Source organism: Haemorhous mexicanus, chromosome 28 (genome assembly GCF_027477595.1).
Source record: "Haemorhous mexicanus isolate bHaeMex1 chromosome 28, bHaeMex1.pri, whole genome shotgun sequence".
NCBI classification, from domain to species: domain Eukaryota; kingdom Metazoa; phylum Chordata; class Aves; order Passeriformes; family Fringillidae; genus Haemorhous; species Haemorhous mexicanus.
The window spans coordinates 3264579-3290709 of NC_082368.1; the positions used below are offsets into that span (position 1 = coordinate 3264579).

Consider the following 26131-nt stretch of genomic DNA (forward strand, 5'->3'; position numbering starts at 1 on the left):
GTATCCTACATAGCATAGTTTCTATTTTAACATTATGTTATAACCTAAAAGTGTATTTTACACACTACTTAAGAAAATTAATACAGCATCACTTTCAAACATAACACATCTAATATTCATTTGAATATTTGTGAAAAGCCAATAATAAAATTCACATTTTTCAGACATTTTGCTTGTCCGTGGGCCAGCCAGAACTGTCACAGTGTTGGCAGTGCCCTGTGCAGGGTTTTGCTTGGCTTGGGAATGACACAGAAATTTCCCAGCACACTGATTATCCTCGCGGTGGTTTGTGTTTTCTTTTTGGGCGTGGATATTTTTCTGTTTCGGGGCCTCTCTGATTTGCTCGCTCGAGCTGTCACCCTGCAGTGACTGCGGGTTGTTAGCGACGGGCTCATCAAGATCAGATAAGCGAGGCGTGGATTCTGTTGTGCTCTGCACACACAAAATGGCACCGAATGGGCATTCCCGATGGAAATGGGAGCGCTCACACATTCCCACTGTGACATCAGGGACCCGAGCATGAGCTCAGGGAGGAGGCTGATGTCTGCTGGCAGAAAGAGAGGCTGGATCCAGCGATCTGTCTGCACACGCTGCCTGATTTATTTGTCTTTAGCTGCAGGATTAGAACTCAGTTCCTCCCTCCGACCTCTGAGGAGCCCGTGCCTCCTCCCTGCCGCAGAGCCGCTGAGCTCCCCGCAAGTGAAGTGTCAGGATTTCCGCACTATAAATTGTAAAATAACTCAGGGAAATGATGCTCCAGCAAAACTGCCATTTCAACCATGCCCCCAGGCAGAACGCGAGCAGCGTGTTGGCTCGAAAGGAATCATTTAGCAAAAAAAAAAAAATTAAAAAAAAATAAAAAGAATATAAAGACAAAAAAGGCCGTGTGGGGGAGAAGATGCTCCGTGGCGGTGCGGCAGGGGGAGCGGGCCCGGGGACTGGCCGGGCTCACCGCCACGCCCGCCGCCGCCGCCGCCGCTCCGCGCTGCCCCGCCCGAGCCGCTCCGCCCCCGCCGCGCCCCGGCCCTTCCCCGCCGCCGCCGCCGCGCCCGCAGCCGCTCTCGCCGCTCCCGCCGCTCCGCACCGCCATGTCCGCCGAGCCGGCCCCGGCCCCCGCCGCCCCCGAGCCGGTCCCCGGCCCCGAGCCGCCGGCGGGCGGCGGGGAGGCGGCGGCGGAGCACCGGGCGCTGGTGCTGACGGGGTTCGGCGGCTACGACAAGGTGAAGGTGCAGGCGCGGCGCAGCGCGGAGCCGCGGCCCGGGGAGGTCTCGGTCAGCGTCCGCGCCTGCGGGCTCAACTTCGCCGACCTGATGGCGCGGCAGGGCCTGTACGACCGCCTGCCGCCGCCGCCCGTCTGCCCCGGCATGGAGTGCGCCGGCACCGTCCGCGCCCTCGGCGACGGCGTCCGCGACCGACAGGTGAGGGCGGGCCGGCCCGCCGGCCCCGAACCGCCCGGGGTGCGGCCCCGGGAGTCCCGGTGGGCCCCGGCAGCGCTGAGCCCCCTCAGGGACCCGAGCCATCCCACCCGCCGAGGATTCGGCGGCGGACAAAGGCCAGGGACAAAGGGGCAGGGCGGGCGGGCATCCCCGGGCCGGGCTGAGGGGCCGGAGCCGCGGGAGGAGCTGGGGAGGCCTGTGCCTCAGATTCGGGAGGTTTTCCTAAGTTTGGAGGTGCATTTTCCATGATTGATGCTACTAAGCGATTCCCGAGGGGTCCTGCCTCTGGGCAGGTTGATGGCAAGGAGCAGCAGTGATATTTTTTGGTGTTTAGCTTGGGCAAGGAGGGCAGGACATGATCTTCATCCCTCTTGTGTTGTGGGGGATCCAGCATGAATCCAGTGGTTGGTGTGGGCAACCACAATCTGGGTTTGGGTGCCACTACAAAGGCAGAGCCTGTGGTGCCTGTGGTCTCTGGGGTTCCTGGTGTGTGCCCGGGTCTGTGGTGAGAGGTTCTGTGCTGCAGCCTCCCGAGGAGGAGGGAGTTAAAGCAGCTGTGCTCTCCTGCCTGAGTCCAGGGGTGCTGCAGTCCCTGCAGACCTCTGCACAGAGAATGCTGTGAATTCACTAGCTCTGACATACCAAGGGCAAGGGTCTGATGGCTTCTGCTAGCCTTGGGGGCTTGTTTCAGACCACCTTGTCCTCTGATTTTAGGTTGGTGATAAGGTAATGGTCCTGGCCAGGTCAGGGCTCTGGCAAGAAGTGGTGAATGTGCCGGTCAGTCACACCTTCCCAATGCCTGAGGGGATGAGCTTCGAGGAAGCTGCTGGTCTTCTTGTTAACTACATCACTGCCTACATGATTCTGTTTGACTTTGGAAACCTGAGACCCAACCAGAGTGTCCTCATCCACATGGCTGCAGGTAAGTAATTCTTGCCAGACCATGCTGAGACTCTTGGTTTCACCGTGCAGCTTCTGAATAAATGACATGGGTGAGGAAATGATCAGAATGGGGCTGGACTGACAAAATGTCACCTGGCAGAGATGCAGGCTTTGTGCTGACCCCATTTCCCAGCAGCTGGGTCAGTCTCCCAGTGTGTCCCAGGCACCAACCTCGCCAGGCAGAGCCTCCATTCCCCGGGCTGCTGTGCTGTGATTTGGTACAGGCAGGGATAACTTACCTACTCAGAGGTTTGTCTGACTGCTGGGGCTGTTTGCTTCTAAATCTTTCATACTGCTGATTTTCAGGTGGTGTGGGAACTGCTGCCATCCAGCTGTGCAAGACTGTAGAAAATGTCACCATTTTTGGCACAGCATCTGCCTCTAAGCATGAGTCCCTCAAGGAGAGTGGAGTTGCTCACCCCATTGACTACAGAACCATGGATTATGCAGAGGAGGTCCGGAAGATCTCTCCTAAAGGTATGATGTGGTGGAGGACTTGTGCAGCTCTCTTGCATTTCTTTCAATTGCAAAGAAACTTCTATTTACTTCCAATTCCCTCTCTAGGTGTTGACATTGTCCTGGACCCTCTGGGAGGATCTGATACATCCAAAGCTTTTAACCTCTTGAAGCCGATGGGCAAACTCATCACTTATGGTGAGTGTGGGCAAGGTGTCCAAAAATCCCAGGGACTGTGTGATGATGGAATGGGATCCACACAGAAATGCTCCGTGGCTGTCAGGGACACTATTCCTCACTGCACCCTGTGTTGTACTTCTTTTATTTCATTAAGGTCTTCAGGATGCTTTGGCTTGGTGAGGCACTGATGGGGAGTGAGAGTTGTGCCTTGTCCCCAGAGCTGTGTTCACAACCTGCAAGACTCTTCCCTCCCTCCCATGGTGAAATCTCTCTTGGAGTAAAAGCTGGTGCCTGCAGGGGAAGCTGGAATGTCCTCAGGGAGGAATACTGGCATAGCTGCTTTGTCTAGGCTGAGTTACTGCACAGCCTTGCTTTTCTTTTAGAGGATGTGTGGGAGATGAGGTTTGAGGCTACTGAATACTTATCTCTCCATTCCCCAGCCCTGGAACACTGTGATTTTGTCCCTCAGACAAAGCCCTCACACAACCCCCAGTGGGATTCCAGACACTTGCAGCAGTGTGCTGCTTTGGTTGTCCCAGCCACTGCAGCTTGTGATTCCCCTGGAGAAGCAGGGCTGGAGGAGAAGGGGAAAGTTGTCCTGCCAGCCTGGCTGGATGTCACTTGTAACCCCTTCTTACCTCTGCCAGCCCTCCTAGCTGCTGCTGCCTTAGGAGGGCCAAAGAGAGTAGTTGTTCTGCATTTCTCATGTGCATTTTTGCCACATGAGTGCTGATAATCCAAATTCTGCTTATCTTGAGGCTGAGGCAGGTGCCTGTTTCCACTGAGGGTCAACTGGGCAGGTTCTGCTGGGTCAGTTCTCAGCTCTGTCCCTCACTGTGCCTGGTCTGAGCTGTTCCATGGGATGCCCATTGCCTCTTGTGTTGTGTTCCAGCTCACCTGTGGCTTGCCTTCCTTTCAGGTGTAGCAAACCTGCTCACTGGGCAGAAGAAGAACCTCATGGCTATGGCTAAAACCTGGTGGAACCAGTTCAGCATCACTGCCTTGCAGCTCCTGCACCAGAACAAGGCTGTGTGTGGCTACCATCTTGGATATATGGATGAAGAAGTTGAGCTTCTCAGGAGTGTTGTAGCCAAGCTGGTTAACCTGTACAGCCAAGGCAAAATCAAGCCCAAAATAGACTCTGTGTGGCCCTTTGATCAGGTGAGTCTGAGCTGGCATACTGGTACAGAGGGAGCACCTTGTCCATGGGGCCTGAGCTGTTGAAAATGTCTAATACCCATCTGTTCTCAGACATTCTGAGTCTGAGTTTTATTCCTTTTAAAATATTAAGGCTGAGTGAAGTGGCTGGGCTGTAGTGCTCCAGTGCAGGGGGCTGGGCAGTGCCAGACAGTCCCTGTGGAGCAGGGCAGGTGCTCAGCTGTGCTCCGTGGGCAGCAGCAGCCAGGAGGGGGCTGGGCTGAACATCAGACTGCAGCATGCCCTGAGTGCTCTGTAGCCTGTAATTAAGCAGACAGATGGGAAGGTTGTTGCTGCCCTTCCAAGAGTGCAAAAGAGCCCAGGCAGTGAAGCAGAATGAGGATATTACAAGGGAGCAGCAGGTTTTCCAGCAGCTCTGCTGTGCTCAGGGTTATTGCATTGATGTGTCCAGGCAGAGCCAGGCTCTTCCCTTGGGAATGCTGGGGCAGGATCTGCTGCAAGGGAGCAAAGAACTTAGTGATGATAGTCAGTGTTCATACCTGAGAACTAGTCTGATGCAAAGGCTTAAGGAAAGCTTTGGTTCCAGGCCTGACCCAGGTGCTTAAAAATAATGATAAAAATGATACAATTCTGTGCATGTGTTGTTTTGTGTAGCTGGTGGAGGCTTTGTCCTGCAGGCAGATGGCTGGATTGCTCCCTTTGAGGGTGACACATCCTGCACTTCCACATTTGTGTGAGCAGAGCCTCCTTGTGTGTGTTAAGGTTGGGCTGTGTGAATTCTTGATAGTTTCCTGTAGGCCTGCTGGGGTAGTTGGCCAGGTCTGTCCAAAACACACCTGTGCAGAGGCACCTGAATGCTTGGGGCTGGCCTGAACTCCAGGAGAGCAGCCTCCCAGTTATCAGACTGCTCTGGGGGTGCTGAGGGGCCCAGGAGGGGCATGGATGCTCTCTGCAGTGGCTGGGGGTCTTACCAGACTCCTTTTGCTTCCAGGTGGCAGAGGCTATGAAACAGATGCAAGAAAAGAAGAATGTTGGAAAAGTCATCCTGGTTCCTGAGGCACCCAAGGAAGAATCTAAAAAAGCAGAGAACTAAGGAGAAGAGATGAATGCAGATTATGAATTCATGGTTTAACTCCCTGATCTCTTTGGGACCTGGAAGTGGACAGATCAGTATCTCCCATCTTTCACCAGTACAAGAACATCATGGTTATCATTCAGATGAGGTTTGCATGCTCTTGTTGTGACTGACCCTTTGCCAGATATGCCTCCTGCTCTCTCTTTTGAAGCCTGTTTATTTCATACTGCTTTCTAACCACTTGTTTCTCCACTGAATTTCCAGACTAACCTCCTTTTTCTCAGGCAGTGAGGCTGAAGCTTCCGAGCAGTTGGTGACTAACAACTGCACAGCCTGTCACTGTAAAGTCAAGGCACAATGTACTGTAACAACTGCCAAGTGTCTCTGCAGAAACGGAGCCCTGCTGAAGCGTTTGCACTGTCAGCTTTGGGAAGCCTGTTCAGCAGAGGGTTGGCCAAATGTAGGATGTTTTCTCCACAGCCAAAGGAAAACCACAGCTGGCCTAGTTTAATTCAAGCAGGGGTTTCTCTTCTGTTCACACTAACCCAGCTCTATTCCCTCTGCTTTTTGTAGGCCACTAACACAGCCAGATATTAACAGCTCGTGTTGGTTTTGCCTTGGCCATCCTGGCAATTTGGAGTCTATTGCAGATCATACTCCATTTGCAGTCACTGCTCTGTGCAGTCTGTAAATACCCTGACAGGCTGGGCTGGGCTATGTCTGACTAGAGAAGAAAAGTTTCAATTAGATAACCTGATCCTGTCCATTTTCTATTTCCAAATTGTATAGAGGGATCTGAGCAGTGTCTGATTCTTAGAGACCATAAGGACTCAACTGTGTCTCAAACAACTGGAACAATTGATGTTGGCTCTGTGCTTTATTATGTTGGGCTCCAAGTTGGTATTGTTAGGCCTTCACCCTTGTCTTTGTATTTCCAAGGGCTGCAGTATTGAATTGGACTTCACTGAGGTGGAAATAAAATAATCCCCTATTAATACTTTGTGCAGTGCCCTGTGCACTGAGGAGGTGTTGCAGTTTGGGAAGGAACTTTCAAGAGCCACTCCTGTGGGCTGGCTGCCCAGCAGCCTGGGCTGGCTCTCCCTGTGGCACAGTGGTTGGCAAAGCTGTTGCCAGGGTAGCAGTTAGATGCTAAGCAGCCCAGCTGTGTGTCAATGTGCCTCTTTACCTGCACATTCTGAGCAGTTTTCCATTGTCTCCTAGCTCATTTGCTGCAGCAGGGCTTGACTCTTCTCTCCCTAAATCTGTCTTGGGGCTCCAGCACTGAGGGTTTAGGAGCTGCCTGGGATGATCCTCTCTATACCAGAACTGTTTCCTCTTCTACTTTTCTTCCCTTGTGTGCATTTGGAAACAGAGCTGTGTAGAGACCCAAGCCCAGCTCTGTGAGCACCTCGAGCCCTGGGTGATGCTGTCCTTCAGCCCACCTCGAGCCCTGGGTGATGCTGTCCTTCAGCCCACCTCGAGCCCTGGGTGATGCTGTCCTTGCCACTGCACCCTCCTTGCAGCTCTGGGCCACTCTGGTTCTGTCAGTGCTTACTTGGCATGGGTTTTAGGTGTGGTGGGCCTTTGGGCTTCATTTTGGATTTGAGATGGTAAACCCAAGGGCACTAAGAAGAGCTGCCCATCATGGAAGAACTTGTGCTTCAGAAGCAAAACCTTGAGATTAGAATCCTGCTTAACTAGCCCACAGGGAGGGCCAAGGGCTCAAGGGGGGCAGGTACCCACTGGGCACAGGGCTGGGCACACAGCCCCATCACCACCCACACAGAGCTGGAGCTCCTCTCTGAATTCTCCCTCAGCCTGCTCAGTGGGACTCCTGTCTGCCAGTGCAGCTTGGGGTTCAGGTGCTTGGGCTCAGTCCAGAGTTCTTTAGAAATGCACTGGCACAGCTTCCAGGGGTTTTCCCCTGGCTAACTTTAAATAGTGCAACAATCCTGTTCCCTTCAACCTCAGAGGAGTGCTGGAGTCCTCTCACAGATCCCTGTCAGTTCATCTCTTGAATTTCATAAACAGAAGCTGATGGAAGTCTCAAGCACAACTTTTTACCTTTCTGAATCCAAAATCTTGCTGCTCCTTTCAACCTGCCCTGTTGTGCTGATTTAGATTGAATCCAACACTGTCTAATGCTGCTTTACCAGGTGTGAAAACAGAAAGGACTGTCTAAATTGCTGAAATGGAAAGTCTGGACCTGTTCCTCTGAGAAACTGGATTTCACCTTGATGCCAGGGCAGCGTGCTCAAAAGGCACACAACCCTGCACATCTTGTGAGTGTAAAAGAGAAAGCTGTTATGGTGTGTTTCATGGCAACATCCTCTCTCTCCCTGCTTTATCCTGAGCCAATCTCGTGCTCAGTGCCTTATGTGGATGGCCTTAGGTCAGGCAGTGTGGCAGGGCTCTCACAGCTCCCATCAGACCCCTCTGCCCTGCTGCCTCCTGTGTGCCACAGCAAACAGCATCTCAGTGCCTTCTGCTACATGACTAGGAAGTCACTGGGGCCTTTTCCATTCTGGCCTTTCAAAGTATTGCCAAAACACTGTTTTGACTCTTATTAGCTCTGTTTTGTGAACACTGGTGATGTTGTTTGACTCTCCATGAGTTAGCTGTTCTCTCCCCAGGTGTTCCAGCCTTTCTGGGGCTGACCTGGTGCTTCTGTACCCCCCAGTCCACAAGACCTGTTGTAAAGCCCTTGTCTTTCCCAGGGCAGCTGTTTGGCTCCAGGGTAAGGCTTTATCAGCTGCTCCAGCCTTGGCTCTTTAGAAACAATCCTAGCTCCTGGCTCTTTTTGGGCTCACATGTCTTCTATGTAGAAATTCCAGAAGCCCTTATCAAGGCAGGAATGCCAAGCAGTTACTGCCTGTTCTAGGTCAGCACTGACTATTCTGTGTCTCTTGGTAGCAACAGTGTTTTCTACAGGAAGACCAAGATTAAATGTAACCTTGCAATCCTCTGCCCCTGCTCAAAGTTCTGCTCCTGGTGGGTGTGGTTGGTTGTGTTTTGGTTTTTGACTTTTCTTTTTTATGGGCCAGTTAAGTATAGAACCTGTGTAAAAACTTCAAGTGTCTTAATCCAGTTAACCAGCCAGTTTGTGTACTAAGGACCAAAGCAAAAAAACCAAAACGAAACCCTAGGATAAAAATCATTCCATTCAATGTTCCTTGTTAAGGGCAAAGTTGTGCTACTGAGGAACTGGGAGATTCCTGTACTTAATCATGTGTGCCATTCCAGAAGTGCAATTTAATGTTTATTTTACTGATTGTCTTGACTCAAAGGTTGTGCCATGAGGAGTCCAAGTGGAATTGTAAGGAGCTGATGAGTGGAGGAGGCACCCCCAGCCCTGCCTGCTGCAGGGGGCTCGGTGCCAGTGCCTCTCCTGTCATTGCTGTAGTGGCCTCCCAGCCTGGTGCTGCTGGTCTTGGACAAAATGCAACTCCTTTGCTATCACCAGGCAGCAGTTGCCACATTTTTGACTCTCTGAAGCTCACTTGTGTTGCAAGCTGACTGCAGGAGGGGAAGGGAGCAGAGGTGGCCCCTGCTCAGTGCTCTGGGCAGGAGTTCAGCTCCAGGTTTTGTTTCAGACACCTGAATTAAACTAGAATGGATTGGCCAGGGAGAAGTAAGAAGCACTGTGTGTGTGAGGCTTCAGCTGGTGCAGGCTCCTGCCTGCTGACAGCTGCTATCATAGGTGTTAAACCACTCGGCTTGCCTGAAGCCTCTGGTGTGCTGAGCCCTCGTGATGGCAAAGTGTTATTGGCAAGTAGTACATGAGCATGATGTGAAATGTGTTAGACTCTGAGTGAGCCTCTTGCAGCATATGGTCTGGTCTGTACTGTCTGAATTGTGTTGATTTGCAGATTTGTGATATGAGTGCTGCTCATCCTACAGACACATAGCAAATCTTTTGTTTAAAAAATATATTTCGCTTTTTTGTGTAACCAAGTTGGACAGAAGACAACTGTGCCACTGCTGTTTACATGACTACAATGTGTACTGCTCCTCTGTCAAATGTTACCATATGCCTTATGTGTTTCAAATGTTAATTAAAAGCATAACAGAACCTTCCACAGTATGCTGCTCAGGTTTCTGTTGTGAACCCTCTGCCCACAGCAGATTCAGTTGACAAAGTGTAATGCTCCCAGCAGGAGGAGATTGCCTCTGCTCTCAGGGACAACTGTTAATTGCTGGCTTGAGTGTTGTTCCTGACACTCATGCTGGAGGGCAGCCATGGTGATTTTTGTTTGTGAAGCCTTTACCTGGGCTCTGCTCTTCGTATCTGGGTGTGTCAGTAGCCAGATGGAACTGAAGTGGGTGCCTGGGCTGAGGGTAAGACAAGGCATGAACAGCCACCACCAAACATGAGAATAAATCCTGTTTATTTGTCAGTATGGAGACTGTCCCTGGGAGGAGGCAGCTGCTGTGGGTGCTGAAAGCTGGAAATGTTCTCCTCCAGAGAGCACCAGGTCACCTGCTGGCCTCAGAGCAGGGGCTGGGGCCTGAGAGCTGACACTAAGGACAGCTCATCTCCAACCCCAGCTCTGGCAGCAGCTGAGCTGGAACCTCTCTGCAGTGGCAGGAGGTGGAAAAGACTTCCAGAAGCTGGGGCTGGATGAGGTGCAGACTCCTGCCCAGGTTGGTGTCTGCTACTGGAAGCCAAACAGGGCTCAGACTGCAATCAGCTCTGTGATTTCAGGACATGCATGCAGTTTCTGGGAAGCACTGATCCATGCTGAGGCCTGCATGGGGCAGGGTCAGAGGTGCTGCTCTTTGCTAATGTGCAGAGTTCTGGCTATATCTGGGGAAAGCAGGAGCTCTTTGAACAAACACCTGCTTTTTCCTGAGCTGTCTCTGTTAAGCTGCAGTTTTCTCAGCAGGAAAAGAAGGTGAAAGGAAGCCACAGGCTGTGGCTGTGGGAGAATCACACAAAGCCCAGATTATTGAGAACTTTGCCAACTTCATGGAGGTACTGGGCATCTGGGTAGCCATTCCTGTGGGGCAGAGAGGAAGCACTGTAAATCCTGCTGCTGTGCCACAATCACAGTGGGAAGCAGCCCTTGATTTCTGCCCCACCCTTTCAGAGGGGCTGAGAGGGGAAGTCCTGCCCCTGGGCTGTCCTGCTGCCTGCAGGCACAGCTTGTCCCCAGCACAGGCATGGGAAAGGCTCTAAGTGAACAGGGCCCACAGTTCTTGTCCATGGGGAGGAATTACAGGTTTCCACACCACTTATGGATGTGGGGTGGGCAAGGGCTTTTGCTCCAGATGGAGAGTGCCAGTGCTGGTCTGCCATGCCATAGCTGCTCTGCAAGCTGAAGCAAAGGGAAGCACCAACTCTGCCACTGTGGGAGGGTGGAAGAGCCATCCCTGCCAGGATTTGTTGAGCTGGAGCCCCTGGTTCTCTTCCTCTCATTGCTAAAAATCCCACAACCATACCTAGAAGCTTAGGATGAGCTGGGCCATACCTGGCTTTGCCTCCATCCCAGGTGGTTTTGTGGGGGATAGGGCCCCATGTTATTCTTTCTTCTCCATTGCAGGACTTGATCTGGAATGTCAGCCCACATTCAAATGCTTTCTTCAGCAGCTTTGCTATCTTCACCCCTTCCAGGGTTTCAGGCAGGAAGGCACAAAAATTCCCCCCTTTGTAAGGGTGTCCTGGGCGAGGGTCCCCAACCTTAGAACAGGAATAAGACATTTTAAACAATGGCTGCAGTGCTTTGCCTCTGAGAGGATTTCTACGGTTTGTCTAGCTTGAAAACTACACCCAGGACCATGGTCCCCATGGGCTGATAGTCACTGTCAACTAAAGAGGTCACACATAGTCTTGAGAAGCAGCAAGCTGCTCCAAAACCTGCTGTGGAGCTTTTTGCCTTTCATAGGTTAATACCTCTGCTGCTTTGCCTGTGGGGCAGGGAGCTGTGGCTGCTCTTTTCCCTCCCAACCACCCTGACAGCCCCCCCCCCCACCTCCATGTGGGCTGCAGTGGGATGGGGAAGCTCTGTGGTGGTACCTACCCCCTGCACTCCATCAGGGATGTTGTAAGCAAGCTGAAGTGTTGACCTCCCATAGAATCCAGGCAGGCTCTGAGACAGGGAGGAGATCTGCAGTGTCCCCAGGATATTGCAGTTTGTGATATCTGAAGATTCATAGCAAGCTGGCTGCATACGGTCTGCTGCAAAACATGTCCTGCATGAGGTGTGACCACAGGAGCCCTGGCAGGTCACACCTGAGCTCTGGCAAGCGTCACACTGGTCCAGAGGGATGGTGCTGCTTTCCTGTGCAAGGCTGGGGTCTCTTCTCTGCTGTGATGGGAGCTCAGGCTCCTCCTGCTCATTGCTCCTGCCCCCTGGGAGCTGGGCCCTTCCCTGATCTGTGGGCTCTGCTGCAGGTGCCTGTTGGGCCACAGCTGGTGGTGGCTCAGCAGCCACAGCCCTGGGTAGCCAGGTGGGCAGAGAGTGAGGAGTTTCATCAGCTGCAGGGACTGGACAGTGCTGCTGTCCCACTGCTTCATTGTGGCCTCCTCTGCTCTTGTCTCTTGCAAACTGGAATCTGTCTGGCAAGACTTGTTTCAGCCGGGTGCTGTCAGGCTCCCCCAGGGACAGTCTTGTCTTCCGCTGTTCCTGGAACTCCCTCAGGCCAGGAGGGCTTAGCTTATCTCCTGTACCAAGGCTCAGAAGGCTGCTTCCACGTCTCCCAGCCCCAGAATCAATATAGCCCCTGGCCTCCTCCTGCCCCCAAAACTGCTGGTACCTCCAAGGACTGGAGAACCCCTTTTCCTCAGCCCCTGGCAGCCAGGAAGCCCTGAGCACACCTGGAGAGTCTATTTTATCAATGATGTTCAGGTGCTGCAGGGAATTCAGGGTGCCAGGAAGGGCTAAATCCAGCACTGGGTCCTGGCTTCTGCTTGGCTGGATGACACTTGATTTCCCTGTACTCTCTGGTCCAGGAGACAGGGATGAAGACTTCATGGCACAGAGCCTCCTGGAGGAAAACATGTGGAAGGCCTCAGTCACTCCTGGCAGCATCTCCTTGGGGCAGGCAAGATAGAGCTTGTACTTGTCTTTGCTGAGTCCAACCTGGAAGGATTTTCCTCGCAAGAGGCTGCACAGTTCACTCAGGTCACTGTCATCTGGACCAGTGACAGCAAGCTCTGAGTAGCTCACACTCTGACACACCAAGTCAGGGCACTTCTGCACAAGATCTTCCACCTTCCACTTAGCCTGGAGCAGCCTTCTCCTGTCTTCTGCCTGCAGCATCAGCACTGTGCAGTCCCCAGCGTGGCGCTCGGAGATGTGCACCCCTCCAGCCCTGCACAGCTCTTCAATAGTGGCATGGCAGACATCTTTCAGGTAAAACCACTGCAGAGTGTCCAGGCTCATCTCCTCACTCACCATGCTGATGTCTCCAGAGTTGCTGCTTTCCTTTGACCTTGACAGGGAGAAGCTGTTGGACCGTCTCAGCACAGGGCTGGATGCAGAGGGTTTGCAGCCTAAAGCAAAAGAGGTCCATGTCACATCACAGTTGCTGTAGATGCCAGCAAAGGAGTGGTACCCAAAGGGACCTGAGCCTTTAGAGTCCTCAGGATGCTGAAAAGTGCTGTTTTCTTTGCCTGCAACAGGCAACAGCACCTTTTCTCCTGTGACTCTGGCACCTCCTTCCACATGGCCCCTTTCTGTGGGGTCGTTCTGCTGAGGCTCTGCTGCTGACCCCACAACTTTATCTGTCACAGGGGTGGGAGGCTGAGACTGCTGGGTCAGTGCTCTTGGGTTACTCTGACCAGGAGCATCTGTCTCTGATGAATGTTTCCCAGAAAGCTGCACCTGTCCCACTGGTGGGGAGTCCTGATTCACCAAGAGGTCCTGGCCAGCCTGAGACCTGTCAGCTTTCAGGCTGCTGAAGTTGGCAGCTAGCTTGAACTCACCTTTCTGCTCCTGCTTGCTTGGGCTAAGTCTTGTGGCTGAAGGATGCACAGGAGGTTTGGCCACCAGTGTAGCCTCTGTGGTGCCAGAGGGCTGGGAGCTGCTCAGCGTGTCAACCGTGTCTGCAGCACCTCTCCTGGTGACTGAATCCTCAAGGAACTGCTTGGCCTTGCACACATCAACAAGGTTTCCAACAAGATAAAGCTGCTTCACATCCTCATGGCAGAGCAGCTGGGGATACAGCTCCTGCAGCTCACATGTCAGAGCCCTGAGTGCCTGGCTGTCCATTGCCAGCCCTTCCTTAGCAATCTTCTCCTTGCACAGGCTCACCTCCAGCTGCTGGTAGAGCTGCTGCAGGGCCAGGTGTGCCTGTCTCAAGGCATCTGTGTCCCCAGACACACCTCCAGATGGCTGGAGGTACAACACAGCGATGCCATCGCCACTGACATCCACCACATCCACGTGATGTTGGTGCAGCACACCCTGGTACTCAGCAGCACAGAACCTCTGCATGTACAAGTAAATGTCCGAGTCCATGGCGAGGGAAAAGTCCTCCAGCTTCCCCAAAAGCTCCACAGCTTCCTCACCCACTGGGCTCTGAGGTGATGGTTCTTTAGCTGCCATTTCCTGCACCTGGTCACAATCTGGCAGCTTTGCTGTCTCTTGTGCTGACTCAGTGGAGTCAGGCACTTGCTGCTGATCAGGCATTCCCATCTCTTTGTCCCCACAGCTGGAAGCTGGCAGGAGGATCTGGCCAGTCGCTTGGTTCTTGAGGTTCAGGCTGCCCAGCAGGTCTCTGCTGAAGGTCTGCAGCTCAGTGAATGGGCCCTGGACTATGCACTGCATATTCTTTGAGTCGAAGCTGAAGTGTATATTGCTGTACTCTTTGTGCAAGTCCTTCAGGAGGGTTTTGCCCGTGGGCAGCTTGCCATAGTCAATTGTCATGCTCACGTGTATGAAGATCTGCAAGGAGATAGCAAGGGAGTGAGAGAGCAAGGACCAAAACCAAGCCCTTTCAAAGGCACAGAAGGCAAGTGGCCCCTGAATTACTGTGACACACTCTTCCACCTCTCTCCCCCAGCATGCTACTTTCAAGAGAGATGAGCCCTGACACAGACAGGACCAAAAGACCCAGACTAAGCAACTCCTTGACCTTGTGCACTTATCACAAGCTTTCTGCAAACAAGGAATCAGAGGGGGAAACTGCACAGAGATAGGGCACATTTCTACACACTGGGAGCTCTTCAAAAAGCCCAAACCCAAGAAATCCACTATTGCTTCTGCATCTGAAATGAAGTTGCTCTCTTGCCTTTGCAGAGCTTCAGCTCCAGATCTTCAAGCAGTTTTGGCACTACAAGCTTGCAAATGGCTAATTCCCGGGGCTAATTCCCATGCCCTTGTTTTTGGGGCTCAGACAGGAAAACATGAGACATGGCTACTGCCACGGTCTCTTGAGACTGAAGGAAGAGGTAAGCACTCTCCAGCGCTCCCTAGACACCAGCATGTCTGTATGCCAAGCTTTCCTGAGAAGGAAAGAGGAATAATACACTGTGAATCCAGCTGATGACATAGCAGAGGCATTATCAGGATCCCCTGTGTGGCACCAGATGGACTGGGGAAAAGTGCCTGTTCTCTTCCAGCCTGACTACCCTTCATTTGACAGGCACAAATGCCAGATGACTGAGAGCACAGCCTGCCTGCCTGTCCCTGTGCTATTAGCACAGGAAAAAAAAAAAAATCTTCATTTGAATATGAATGAGAATGGATTTAAGTGTAATTAAGATGAAAGCAGAGAGTGAGGTCTCCCTTCTCAAGCTGTCTGCCAGGCAGGGAGTCTGTGTGAGAGCAGCTGGGGCTGCCACATCCCCTCAGTACCTCATTGGGGCTCAGCTCTGAAGCGTGGGGTGTCACCTCCAGCGGGTACTGTGTCTTCCCAATTGCCAGCACGTGGTTTTTCACCTTCAGGATCCTCTGGGCCACTGGTGAAAAAAGCCACCCAGACCTGGGTCAGCTCAGCCAAGGGACAGCAGTGGGGTGGGGGACAGTGGGACAGGGGATGGTGGGGCTGGGGACAGCAGGACAGGGGCAGTAGGACAGAGGATGGTGGGACAGGGGAGGGTGGGCGAGGCAATGTCAGGGGTGGGGATGCTTGGACAGGGGGCAGCAGGACAGGGACAAGTGAGGCTGGGAATGATGGGACAGGACAGGGAGGAGCTGGGGATGGTGGGACAGGACAGAGTGGGGCTGGGGATGGTGGGACAGGGACGAGTGAAGCTGGGGATGGTGGGACAGGACTCAGAGGGGTTGGGGATGGTGGGACAGGGCAGAAGGGGGCTGGGGATGGTGGGACAGGACTCAGAGGGGTTGGGGATGGTGGGGCAGGCCAGGCCCCCGAGGGTCCCGCGGGCGTTACCTTCCGGCGCCTCGAAGGTGATGAGGGCGCAGGGCAGGGAGCCGGGCAGCACCCGGACGTTGGCAATGTCGCCGCCGCCGTTGCGGGAACGCAGGAAGTGAATGGTCAGCTTGTCGGCCGCCCTGTCGGGAGGCAGCTCGGCGGGGAAGCCCTGCACCCGCACCGTGCGGCCCGCCATGCCCGCGGGGGCGGCTGCCCGGGCCCCGCCACACCGGGGCCTCACCGCCCGTTCCCACCGCTCCGGCCACCGCCCCGACCCCGCCGCTGCGAGAAAACGAAAGCGAAAGCGGGCTCGCTCCGCCCTGGGCCCGCGGGAGGGCGCGGCCTGGACCCTCAGAGCACGGCCAGGAAGGGCTCAGGCTCCCCCGGCCCCTCAGTGCACGGCCGGGAACGGCTCTGCCTCCCCCCGGCCCTGCAGGTAGCGCCCGGCCCGGCCCCTCAGAGCGCGGCCGGGAAGGGCTCAGGCTCGCCCTGGTCCCTCAGAGCACGGCTGGGAAGGGCTCAGACTCCCCCTGGTCCCTCAGAGCACGGCTGGGAAGGGCTCAGCCTCGCCTCGGCCCCTTGCAGGCAACGCCCGGCCCCTCAGCGGCCCGGCCCCAACACAACAGACACGGTGGGTGCTCCCAACAGACACTTTTAATTTCCCCCGTGCCCGCGGGTCAACGGACGCACGGAGCTCCTCAGCCTCGGGCTGAGCCAGGCCGTAGCCCGTAGCTGGCCAGGACTAGCCCGTGTCCTCCTCGAACACGGCCACCCCTGTCCGCCCCGCTGGGACGTAGGCGAGGGCATCCACCTCGCCGCCGCCGCGGCTGGCCTTCTGGAAGTGGATCTCCAGGGCGTCCCGCATGGACTCCACGCTCAGCACATCGGGGATGCCCAGGAGCAGGACGGTCCTGGGGCAGCGGGAGGGCTGGAGCTGGGCAGAGCAGGGGGTGAGGTGGAGAGCAGAGCAGGGAGAGGGGCTTCAGGAGCCCCCCCCAGCTGTGCTGCCTCCACCCAGGCTGGGAGGTGCTGCTTGCATGGGGTTCAAGCCCTTACCTGCAGGTTAGAGATGTCTCCACTCATGCATGGTGATATTTTGATTTTGTATTTCCCTTTCCCAATGGGCACCTGGGTATGTCCTCTTTCAATTAGCGGCTCTGCCACTGCATATGGAGAGGAAAGCTCTGAGCTGCCCAGGTCAGCTCCAGGAGAGGTTCTGTCCCTGGCATAGGCACCAAGGCTGACACTGCCCAGCTCACTGCTCAGCTCACCCACACCAGCACAGTTCTGGGGGAGGCAGGACAGCCTGGGGCTCACTGTATCTTCCCTGTTCCTCAAACACAGCTTCCTCTCCTCTCAGGAGATTTCCCCCCAGAGCAGGTCGAGCTGCTCCACCCTTGCCAGCCACCCAGGCTCAGCACATCCCACACACCTCCATCCTGTGTGAAGGTCAGCACCACCTGGTCAGAGTCCTCCAGGAACTCCCTGCTCTCCACCTCGCTGCCCCCATTCTTTGTCTTGCTGAAGAAGAGCTCCAGCTTGTCCAGCAGTGCCTCCTTGGAGATGTCCAGGCTGGGCAAGTCAGACACAAGGATGCTCCTGCTGCTCTGAGTCAGCCTGATCTGTGGGTGGCACTGGCTAGTCAGTGCCAGGGCAGGACTGGCCCCAGAGCTCCGGGGAGCAGAGCTGGGTGTGGCTGGTAGCAGTGCCCTGGTCAGGGCAGGCTCAGACAGGGGAAGCAGCGTGCCCAGGGCAGCCCCATGGCATGGGGACCCACGGGCCCTACCTCCAGGGCAGATGGCACCAGGATGTCCACGGGCACTGCCTGCACTCGCACTCTGCACTGGTCGAGCTCCTCCAGCTGCCCACAGCTCAGCTCCACTGTGTGCTCCCTCATCTCTGTGATCCTCTGGGCCACTGCAGGCAGGGAGAGCCCCCAGCACAGGGGAGTGACTGCCCGGCGCTTTCCAGGACAGGACATGGCACAGCAAAGGTGCTGGGGAGGGGGCACAGCCCCACACAAGGCAGGGAGAGGGGCAATGCCAAACTCTGGCACAGGGAGGGGACACAGGGCAGGCCCCAAAACGATCAAGGATGCCTGGCCAGAGCAGTGCTCTTCTCACACTTACCCTCTGCCTCCTCAAAGGTGATGAGAGCCGAGCCCCCTGGCAGAGGGGAGTGGATCAGTGGGGTGAGTATCAGCTTGTTCATGTCCTCCTTGTTTGCTGTGAGTCCCTTAAAGATCATTTTCTTTTCTGGCAGGGCAGACAGTATCTAGGTACAAGCACAGACAGCACCTGGAGGAGACTGGACACTGCACAGGGCATGTCCCTGCCAATCCATGGACTAGAAATAAACTCATGGCTAAAAGAAACTGCTGGAGAACCTCAGCAGAGTCTCTCCTAGTGTCTGGCTGTGCCTGGAATCCCAAAGCCATGACCAGAGCTCCTGGCCTTGGCAGAGGAGCTGTTCCAGTCATCACACAGTGCCCAGCTGCATTTACCTGCAGCTTCTCCAGCCAGGTTTGTGCCCTTGCCAGCAGACCCAAGTGCCCACACACACTCTGTTACCATCACAGGATCATTCCAGAGTTCTCTCTTCTTTAATTCTTCCAGTTTATTTTTCAGAACCTGCTTCTCCTGTCTCAGTCTGTTGTTCTCCTCCTTTATTGCAAAAATCTAGAAGGAAGGAAGGGAAGAAGGAAGTAAAGAGTGGGAAGTAGGGAACACCAGGACACAAGGGGCTGCAGTGCACTTCTGTTCTGAGCACACAGCTCCAGCCCATTCTGCTCTTGATTGCCTGCAGCCCTGTCCTGGTTCCTCTCCTTTGAGGACAGCCCTCCCCTCACTGCAGCACTGCCTCACTTCTCAGCACAGGCCTTGTGTTTCCCATGAAACCTCCACCAGATCCCAGGCAAGTGATCTCAGAGCAGTGACCTGCATCATGCAGCCCCTGCCACCCTTCCAAACCTAAGACACCCACTGAACACTGACCTGGTGCGCTCTTTCTTCATCTCCATTTAAAGGCAGCTGTTCTAAAATTTCATGAAGTTCCCCTTCTTTCTTCAGCTCTTGTGCCCTTTGCTCTGCAGCTTCCTTGGCTGTTTGTAGCTTTGCATTGTCTTTCTCCAGAGCACTGTAAAGCTCCTGTGAGAAGCACCATCAGACAGCAAGACCCTGATGACACTGCATCACCCCCACCAGCCACCCAGTCCCGGCACAGGCTGTGCCTGTGGGAATGAGCCTGGACCCTAGAACAGGCTGTCCTCTCCATGGGATTACTCCTGTCTGCCTCCTCTGACTCCTAGAGAAGACACTCGAGCTGCTGGCCAGGGCCGAGCGGCCGGACCCACCTTGCACCGCTCGATCTCCTGCCGGAGCTTCTCGGGGCTCTGCAGCCTGTCGTCCTGCAGCCGGATGAAGGATTCCTAAAGACAGGAGGGGTCTCAGCGGCGCTGCGCCGCCCCCCGCCCGCCGCTCCCCGTGGCTCGGCTCTTCCTCACCTCCTCCGAATCCATCCCCGCGGCCCTGGCGGCAGCACAGCCCGGAGCCCCGGTCCCGCGGGGAGCCCTCTCCCGCTGCCGGGGACCCCGTGTCCGTCCTCGCCTTTCGCTTTCGTTTTCGCGAACTCGCCCCGCCCCGGCTCCTCCGAGCGCAGCCCCGACCGCGGCCCGAGGGCGGCGGAACGCCGGGCCCGCCCAGACCCATCCGGTACCTCCTCACCTCCTCTTTCCCCATCCCCGCCCCGCCTGATTCGCCTTCCGAGCACCCACCTGCCCTGCCAGGAATGGACCAGCTACTAAATATAGGAATAAACTGTTCCGAACGGACTAGCTACTAAATACAGAAACAAACTCTTCCTGCCCCACTCTTGGATTTACAACCCGACCCAGCCCCGGCTCCCCGGGTGCCCAGCAGCCAGCACTACCCCTTTGTGAAGCTAAAATCCAACACCCACGGGTCAGACACCACACAGCTGACGGTGCACTCAGCTGAACCCAGAATCACCCATTTGCCTTCCCTCTCTCACCCTTTTTTTTCAGAGGGATCACTCCAGTTTGGGGAATAAGAGATTTCCCCTGCGGCAGGAACATCAGCTGCAGAAGGGAAGCGCAGCCCTGGCCACACCTGAAGCAGTCCCAGAGGTGACACCTGCACAAGGCTCCACAAATGTACTGATGCTCACCAGGACTGCAATGGCTTCCCCAGCTCTTAGAGACACAGAGGAAGCATGACCATAAAACAGAGGCCACTGCTTGTTTGTTAATTAACAAATAAGGCATAGTTTTTAATAAACATTTATTGATGCAACCTTGTTACACCCTTAGAAGCGCAGCTTCTGGAAGAACCACTTATTCTTGCCAGTCTTGTACCTGAAAGAGAACACACAGGTTAAAGGATATGTATTAGCAGGTAACAGCACCAAACCTGCACCTGAGCTGTCCTAGACAGAGAGGATGTAGCACCTAATTCACCCAGAGGTAATTCACCTGGTCTCTATGGTCTGGGCTACAACTAAACCCACTTTAAATGTGGAAATTCCAAGGGAAGCAAGTGCCAGGTTCCAAATTTAAGACACCTGCACTGTGGCAGTTTCCACCCCAATGGGCACAAGCACACCCCACTGGACACCTGGTGTGGCAGGGGGAGATGCCATTGGAGAACAGCTCAGGGGCTGCCTGAGACACTGTGTCCCACTGATGCCACACAGCTCCTTCCTCTGAAGGAGCTTCTGAACAGAAAACCATAAAGAAAGAGCAGAAACCCAAGCACTCCCATGCAAAGCATCAGCACTGGCTCACCCAGCTCAGTGATAAGAGAGAGGATGAACTGGCAGCACCTTGTCAGATCATCCTGTGGCACCTGAAAGGCCCCGCAGGTGCTGGCACAATGGTGCTCACACACATACACACACAGGTGAAAAAAACACACTCAGCAAACACTCATGCAAAGAAGTCAAGGTAGAAGTGCCAATTTGGAAATGCACAGACTGCAGCACAGTAACAGCAACCCCTCACACCTGTAACAGCACCAACACCATTGAGAAGATGAACTCCCAACTCACCTCTCCTCAAATTTCACCTTGGCTTCACGTCTTGCTTTGCGTTTCAGAGCGGGATCCCTGAACACGTCCTTGTTGACCACTGTTTTGTCCAGGGGAATATCCACAGAATACCTGGCAGAGAGCAGAACAGTTCAAAAGGGGCATGGTACCTGGCACAGGGCTGGAAACCAAGCGCAGCCAGGACCTGTCAAACACTCATTCTAATGTCCAGACAAGGAGTTACAGCTCGTAAAGTCTTCTCAGCTCAGGAATCACCAAACTACCAAAGCAGCCTCTGTTCAGCCTATAAAGGGAACAGCCATATGCAGCTCTGTTCCATGTGGTGCCTGAGAGCTGCTCTGAGAGCTCTGAGGCACAGTAAGAAATGGCTCTGCCAGCTCCAGACCCTCACAGCTCTTTTAAACTGCTCACCTGCCGACATCCCCTGAGCAAAGGGAAGGCTAAAATAAGAGCCAGCTGCCTCAGCTCAAAAGTTCATTAATATTTCCACTCAGCTTCAGACCTCAACCCCATTTTTGCAGAGCCCGAGCCTCACATTCACTCAGCCTTGGTAACTCCCGGTGTTCAGCAGAGAACACAAAAACCCCGAAAGCAGCCAAGACCCCTGCCGGCAGCAGCACTCACCGGGTGGGCATCAGGTGGTTGTAGTTGTAAACCTTCACGAAGGACTTGATCTTAGACCTTTTAGCGATCTTTTTCTTGCCCATGGCAGCAGTCACCTTACGCGGGTAGCGGTCGATGCCGGCCACTAAGGCATGACTGTACGGCCGGTCCGAGGTGCCATCGTCGATGTTCTGAAACAAACAGACCGCGGCGGCGGCGGCGATCGCACCGAGGAGCGGCGGCGGAGGTGGCACCGAGGAGCCGCGGCCCCGTGGGCCCCGCAGGACCCGCGCCCGTACCGCCCCCCGGGCTCCCGCTCGCCCCGGTGCCGCCGGCCCAGCCCCACGCTCACCTTCACGATGACGGCCTTGCGCCCCGAGTAGCGGCCGGCCAGCACCAGCACCACCTTCCCCGGCTTCATGAACTTCCCCATCTCTGCGGAGACAGTAGCCGGCAGTCAGACCGTGCCCGCCACCCTCGCCCCGGCTGCCACCCCCGCGGATGGCGGCGGATCCCACGCCCGCCCGCTCTCACCGAGGCTCCGCTGCGATGGCGCTGGGCCGAAAGGCAAATGGAAGGCAGCGCCCGGCTTTTACCCAGGCAGCCTGCGTCACTTCCGCCGCGCCGCCGGGAGCGGCTGCCGGCACCGTGCGGCCGTGCCGAGTCCGCCTCAGACACCGCTGCCCCGGGCACGGCGGTGCCGGTGTCCGCCTCAGCCGCCCCCTCCCCGCCCCGGCGGTGACGGTGTCCGTTTCCTCCATCCCCCCGGGCACGGTGTGCCCGTGTCCGCTTCTCCCGTCTCCCCAGGCACGGCGCTGCCAGTGTCCGCCTCAGTCGTCCCCGCCTCGGCGGTGCCGAGTCCGCCTCCCGCCGCCCTCCCCCGGCACGGCGGTGCCGGGCGTCTGCCCCGCCTCTGCCCTCGCCCGGTCACGGCGCGCAGCCCCAGTAACGGACAGAGCACACGGGACGGCGTTGGGCTCGGCCCACAGGTAGTAGAGCGGTATTTAATATACCCCGCGGGACAGCGGGCTGCGCTGATCCCACACAAAAGCCCGGAACATGGAGCTGGACAAAGCGCCCCAGCAGCCCAAGGGACACAGACTGCAGAGCCGCTGGAGGAGCCCCCGGGCACCTCTGGCCCGGCCCTCATCTTCTACCGGGGGAGGTCAAGTCCCGTGTGACCGGGCAGCCCCCAAGGTGCCTCAAACCCTGCCAGCTCCCTCCTCTATGAGGGATCGTGTGTGTGCAAGGTGTAGAGCAGAGACTGCGAGAAACAACCACAAAGGAGCTCAGCTGCACATCCCACAGGCAGTCCCCATGGCCAGGCCTCTGCACCCCACCCCTGAACAGTCAGTGGCCACTGGGCAGGGCAGTTTGGCCCGAGAGCAGCAGGGAGCGGGCAGGGTGAGGTGCTGCTGCCCAACCTGCGGCCTCCAGCAGACAACACACGGCCAACATCACGAGACCCTAAGATTAACCTAAAAGCAAATACCAAAGAGACAAACTTGGTCTTACAAAAGCCAGGCTTCTTGAGCCCAACAGCTGCCTACTAGTGGAAAAACAGATGAATGACAATAAAAACGCATCAAAACGCATCTTTGATGTTTTTCAGCTGCCGAACAGCCAGGTCAACCGGGAGGTTGAACTTCAGGTTGCTCAGACGGCTGAGGAGGGTGAGGGCGCTTTCGAAGCCGGTGTTGGCCATGTAGCTCCAGGGCTGGTAGTGAGACTGAACCAGAGCTCCAGACTTGCAGATGAGGTTGATCCACGAGACCAGGCGCTGCTCGTTGAGCGCCATGCACACCAGCGCCTTCAGCTCCGAGTCCGCGCTGCGCTTGAAGGGGCCGTGCTCTGTGAGCACCGTGTGGATGGCTGCCAGCAGGCTCTGCTTGGGGGTGGCCACCACTGCTCCCATCACGGGCAAGGCAAAGGACTGGGACAGCTTGCGAGCCGGGGATTCCACGAAGGCTCGTCCGTTCTTGGCGTTGTAATACTTGACAAAGAGTTCCCAGGGGTGCATGGTCTGTGGCGAGGGAGTGAAGGCGGGGATCAAGCACGCGATGGGGGCCAGCACCAGGCTCATGCCTGGGGAAGAGGCATAGAGCCCGTGGGCCAGCAAGTCCCGCAGGGCCAGGGTCAGCTCCCTGCGCACAGCCAGGGTCAGCTCGTCTCTGCCTCCCAGGGGAATGTCCTGCAGCTCAGAGGAGCAGATAACATGCTCTGCCTGCTGGTGTTTCAGGGCTAGGTGCCTCACCCGCTCCACTGCCAACTCCAGTTTCTCTATTAAGGGGGAGAAGTCTTGGTTGTCTTGGTCCTTCTGCCAGAGGGTGCGAGGGATCTGACCCGTGGCACAGCCAAACTGGCTGACAGCAAAGATCTGCAGCACGGCCAGCACACGGCGCATGAGCTGCAGGCCCGTTTCTTGCGTCCTTCTGGCATCTTCTGGGTTCACTGACCAGGTTAGGAAAGAGAAAAACATAATCTTATTAGGGAATCAATAACTCTGCTTCTCATACAGACAAAGGGAGTGCAAATGTCTGAAAATCCCTTCAGGTTAGCATTCTGAGTAGCAGCAGATGCCTTATGCTACATTATTGTATTTCCAGCAGGTTAAAGGGATAAGTAGGGAGGTCTCAAAATCTAAAGTCCCTCCCAGCTCACTGTACCTGCTCACAGAGCTCACAGCCTGAAGAGCACAAATTACAGTGTTTTGCACCAAGTTTTGCACAGTGTTTTGCACTGTGGACTGAGCCCACCCTCCCTGCCACTTGCTCAGGCTCTGTGACTACTCTGAGGATCCCATGGAAGGAGGGTAAAGGAACAGGACACAGGCCTTCAACAGATGGAGTGCCAAAGCACAGAGACCAGCTGCCAGGAAAAAGCAGACAGTGACTGGTTCGTGCTCATCAAAGCTCCAGGGAGGAGCTGGAGCTTTGCTGACAGTGCTGGGCCCAGCAGTGCTCACCTCTGTTCCCAGGAGGCCGGGTGCTGGGTTTGGAGGAGCCTCCACAGTCACAGTGGCCATCTTCTGCCTTGCCAGAGCTTCCAACTTCATCTACAAAAAGGATTTCACATCATTATTTCACATTTGTGAATTTCAGCTGTATATCCCAAGTATTAAGGTCAACATTCCTCAGACCCCTCTAAACCTCTTTTGTCACTCTATCAATACATTTCCTCACCATCAGTTCAGAGAGATTTGTACTTTCCTGTGACCCAGAAGCTGTTCCTGCATCTCCTGACATCTGTGACTTTCCTCCTCATGACTATGTCAGGGAATTACAAAGCAATTCAGTCTGCTCATTCAAAAACTCATCACTGACCCTGAATGAAGTTGATGAACATTTCCAGGTCCCTTATTTGGGTCTTCAGCTGCTCCACCAGCTGCTCCTTCACCCTGGCTGGATTCACAATCTGTGCTATGGCAGCATCCACCCTCTGCCGCAGCTCCTCTGGAGAGAGCTTTGCAAAATCTTCACTCAAGTCCATGTCCAGCTTCTTTATCAACTCATTTATAATCATCTGCAAAACACAAGTGAGCAGTGTGATTTCACCACGTGGCACTGCTGCCTGGGAGCTTCAAGTACTCCTTTCCTAGAGGTTCCCTCAGAAACAGGACACCTTTACTGCACAGAAATAACTGCAAAAGACACTACAGGTTCACACGTGTAGACAAACTCCTGACACTCTATAGCTGCTGGTGAGAAATACAGACTGATGAGTGCCTGCAGTATGTAAGACACTCAGAAGGGCTGGGAAATACAGCAGGAGGATTTGTGAGCCTTACCCGTTGTCTTTCCATAACCACAGACTGTGGCAGAGAATCATAGCTGCCCTCTTGGTAAGCAAAGGTCTCTAGGTCATCCAGCTGTGTCTTGAGCTGCAGGATCAGCTCTCTCTGCTTCTCCTTCTGGACTTCAATTTGCTCCTGCTTCTCTCGCTCACCCTGAAAAAAAGTTATCAGTAAATAAAACTGAAGTCTTATTGTCATACCCAAGGCACAGAGAACAGCATTATGATGTGATGAGTATCTCCTGCAGCTCATGCACTTCACTAGTCAGCACTGCAAACCAGCCTAAGAGAGAAATGTGAGCACCAAGCAGAGGTACCAGCTACATCACCTCATCTGATAAGGGAGGGAAAGCACCTCTCCAGACCTCCTGCACCCACGTCGTGTCCCACAAGGCCAGGATTCAGGAAGAAAGAGGCCAAATAACACGTACATATCACAGATCCTCTGAGTCAGCCGTGCTGTGCCAGGGCGTGGAGCGGTGACACACCACTCAGGGCTCTAAGTCACATCCCGGCGAGCTGGCTCCGAGTCCCCAGGAGCCTGTGCACCTCTGGTGCCGAGCTCCGTGCAAACCCGAGCACCGCGGACAGCGCAGCCGCCGCTAATGCGCTTCAGGCGGGGTTAAGCCCACACACCGACCGCGGGGCTATGCCCAGCAAAGGCTCCCCTCAGCCCGGCACGGGCACTCACCGGAGCGGCGCCGAGACCGTGGGGCAGCGGCGCGGGGCAGCCGCGGAAGGCGAAGTCCTCGAGGTCGCGGAGCAGGCGTTGCTGCTCGGCCGGGCCGGCCCGGGCCACCTGCCGCAGCCGGAACTGCACCTGAGCGAAGTGCGAGGCGAGCGCCAGCAGCGCCCCGTGCAGCCGGCGCCGCTCTGCCCGCAGCCGCGGCACCGACTCCGGTGAATCTCCCCCGGTAGCCGCCGCCTCTTCGTCCTCCTCATCCTCGTCCTCCTCCGCCGACACTGCGCCCACCGGCGCCCAGCGCTCGCCGGGGCCCAGCGAGCCGCTCTCTCCCTCCATAGCCGCCGCTACCGGCTCCGTAACGCCGCCGCCATCTTGGCGCTGCGGGGCGGGACCGGGCGGGGCCAGCGCGCCCCCTCGCGG

The 26131-nt window shown here is 55.4% G+C and overlaps 5 protein-coding genes across 6 annotated transcripts; 1 reads left to right on the top strand and 4 right to left on the bottom strand.

Annotated features, from left to right (window-relative positions):
* Positions 1–1069: 1069 nt before the first annotated feature.
* Positions 1070–9324, top strand: VAT1 (vesicle amine transport 1). The gene is made up of 6 exons (XM_059869023.1): positions 1070–1418; positions 2151–2358; positions 2685–2855; positions 2943–3032; positions 3934–4175; positions 5164–9324. The coding sequence occupies exons 1-6, from the start codon at positions 1089–1091 to the stop codon at positions 5263–5265; spliced, it is 1143 nt and encodes a 380-aa protein (XP_059725006.1). The 5' UTR covers positions 1070–1088; the 3' UTR covers positions 5266–9324.
* A 294-nt stretch (positions 9325–9618) lies between these two features.
* Positions 9619–16056, bottom strand: LOC132338963 (uncharacterized). 2 transcript variants are annotated; one of them, XM_059868995.1, is made up of 6 exons: positions 15586–16056; positions 15048–15151; positions 13175–14135; positions 11268–12742; positions 10719–10927; positions 9619–10247 (listed from the first exon to the last, which is right to left on the bottom strand). In XM_059868995.1, exons 1-6 carry the CDS (start codon positions 15761–15763, stop codon positions 10178–10180), a joined length of 2997 nt encoding a protein of 998 aa, XP_059724978.1. In that variant the 5' UTR covers positions 15764–16056; the 3' UTR covers positions 9619–10177. The 2 variants fall into 2 exon arrangements, with proteins under 2 accessions (XP_059724978.1, XP_059724977.1); XM_059868994.1 differs by having other exon boundaries at positions 11268–14135.
* A 147-nt stretch (positions 16057–16203) lies between these two features.
* On the bottom strand, positions 16204–19226 carry IFI35 (interferon induced protein 35). Its single transcript, XM_059869025.1, has 9 exons — positions 19070–19226; positions 18920–18994; positions 18561–18713; positions 18138–18245; positions 17697–17841; positions 17354–17484; positions 17000–17189; positions 16624–16730; positions 16204–16501 (listed from the first exon to the last, which is right to left on the bottom strand). The coding sequence occupies exons 1-9, from the start codon at positions 19082–19084 to the stop codon at positions 16310–16312; spliced, it is 1116 nt and encodes a 371-aa protein (XP_059725008.1). The 5' UTR covers positions 19085–19226; the 3' UTR covers positions 16204–16309.
* Positions 19227–19848: 622 nt separating this feature from the next.
* RPL27 (ribosomal protein L27) lies at positions 19849–21821 on the bottom strand. The gene is made up of 5 exons (XM_059869065.1): positions 21769–21821; positions 21587–21669; positions 21256–21425; positions 20632–20742; positions 19849–19939 (listed from the first exon to the last, which is right to left on the bottom strand). Exons 2-5 carry the CDS (start codon positions 21665–21667, stop codon positions 19891–19893), a joined length of 411 nt encoding a protein of 136 aa, XP_059725048.1. The 5' UTR covers positions 21668–21669; positions 21769–21821; the 3' UTR covers positions 19849–19890.
* A 391-nt stretch (positions 21822–22212) lies between these two features.
* On the bottom strand, positions 22213–26102 carry RUNDC1 (RUN domain containing 1). Its single transcript, XM_059869007.1, has 5 exons — positions 25718–26102; positions 25022–25180; positions 24558–24756; positions 24200–24289; positions 22213–23685 (listed from the first exon to the last, which is right to left on the bottom strand). The coding sequence occupies exons 1-5, from the start codon at positions 26045–26047 to the stop codon at positions 22820–22822; spliced, it is 1644 nt and encodes a 547-aa protein (XP_059724990.1). The 5' UTR covers positions 26048–26102; the 3' UTR covers positions 22213–22819.
* Positions 26103–26131: the final 29 nt, after the last annotated feature.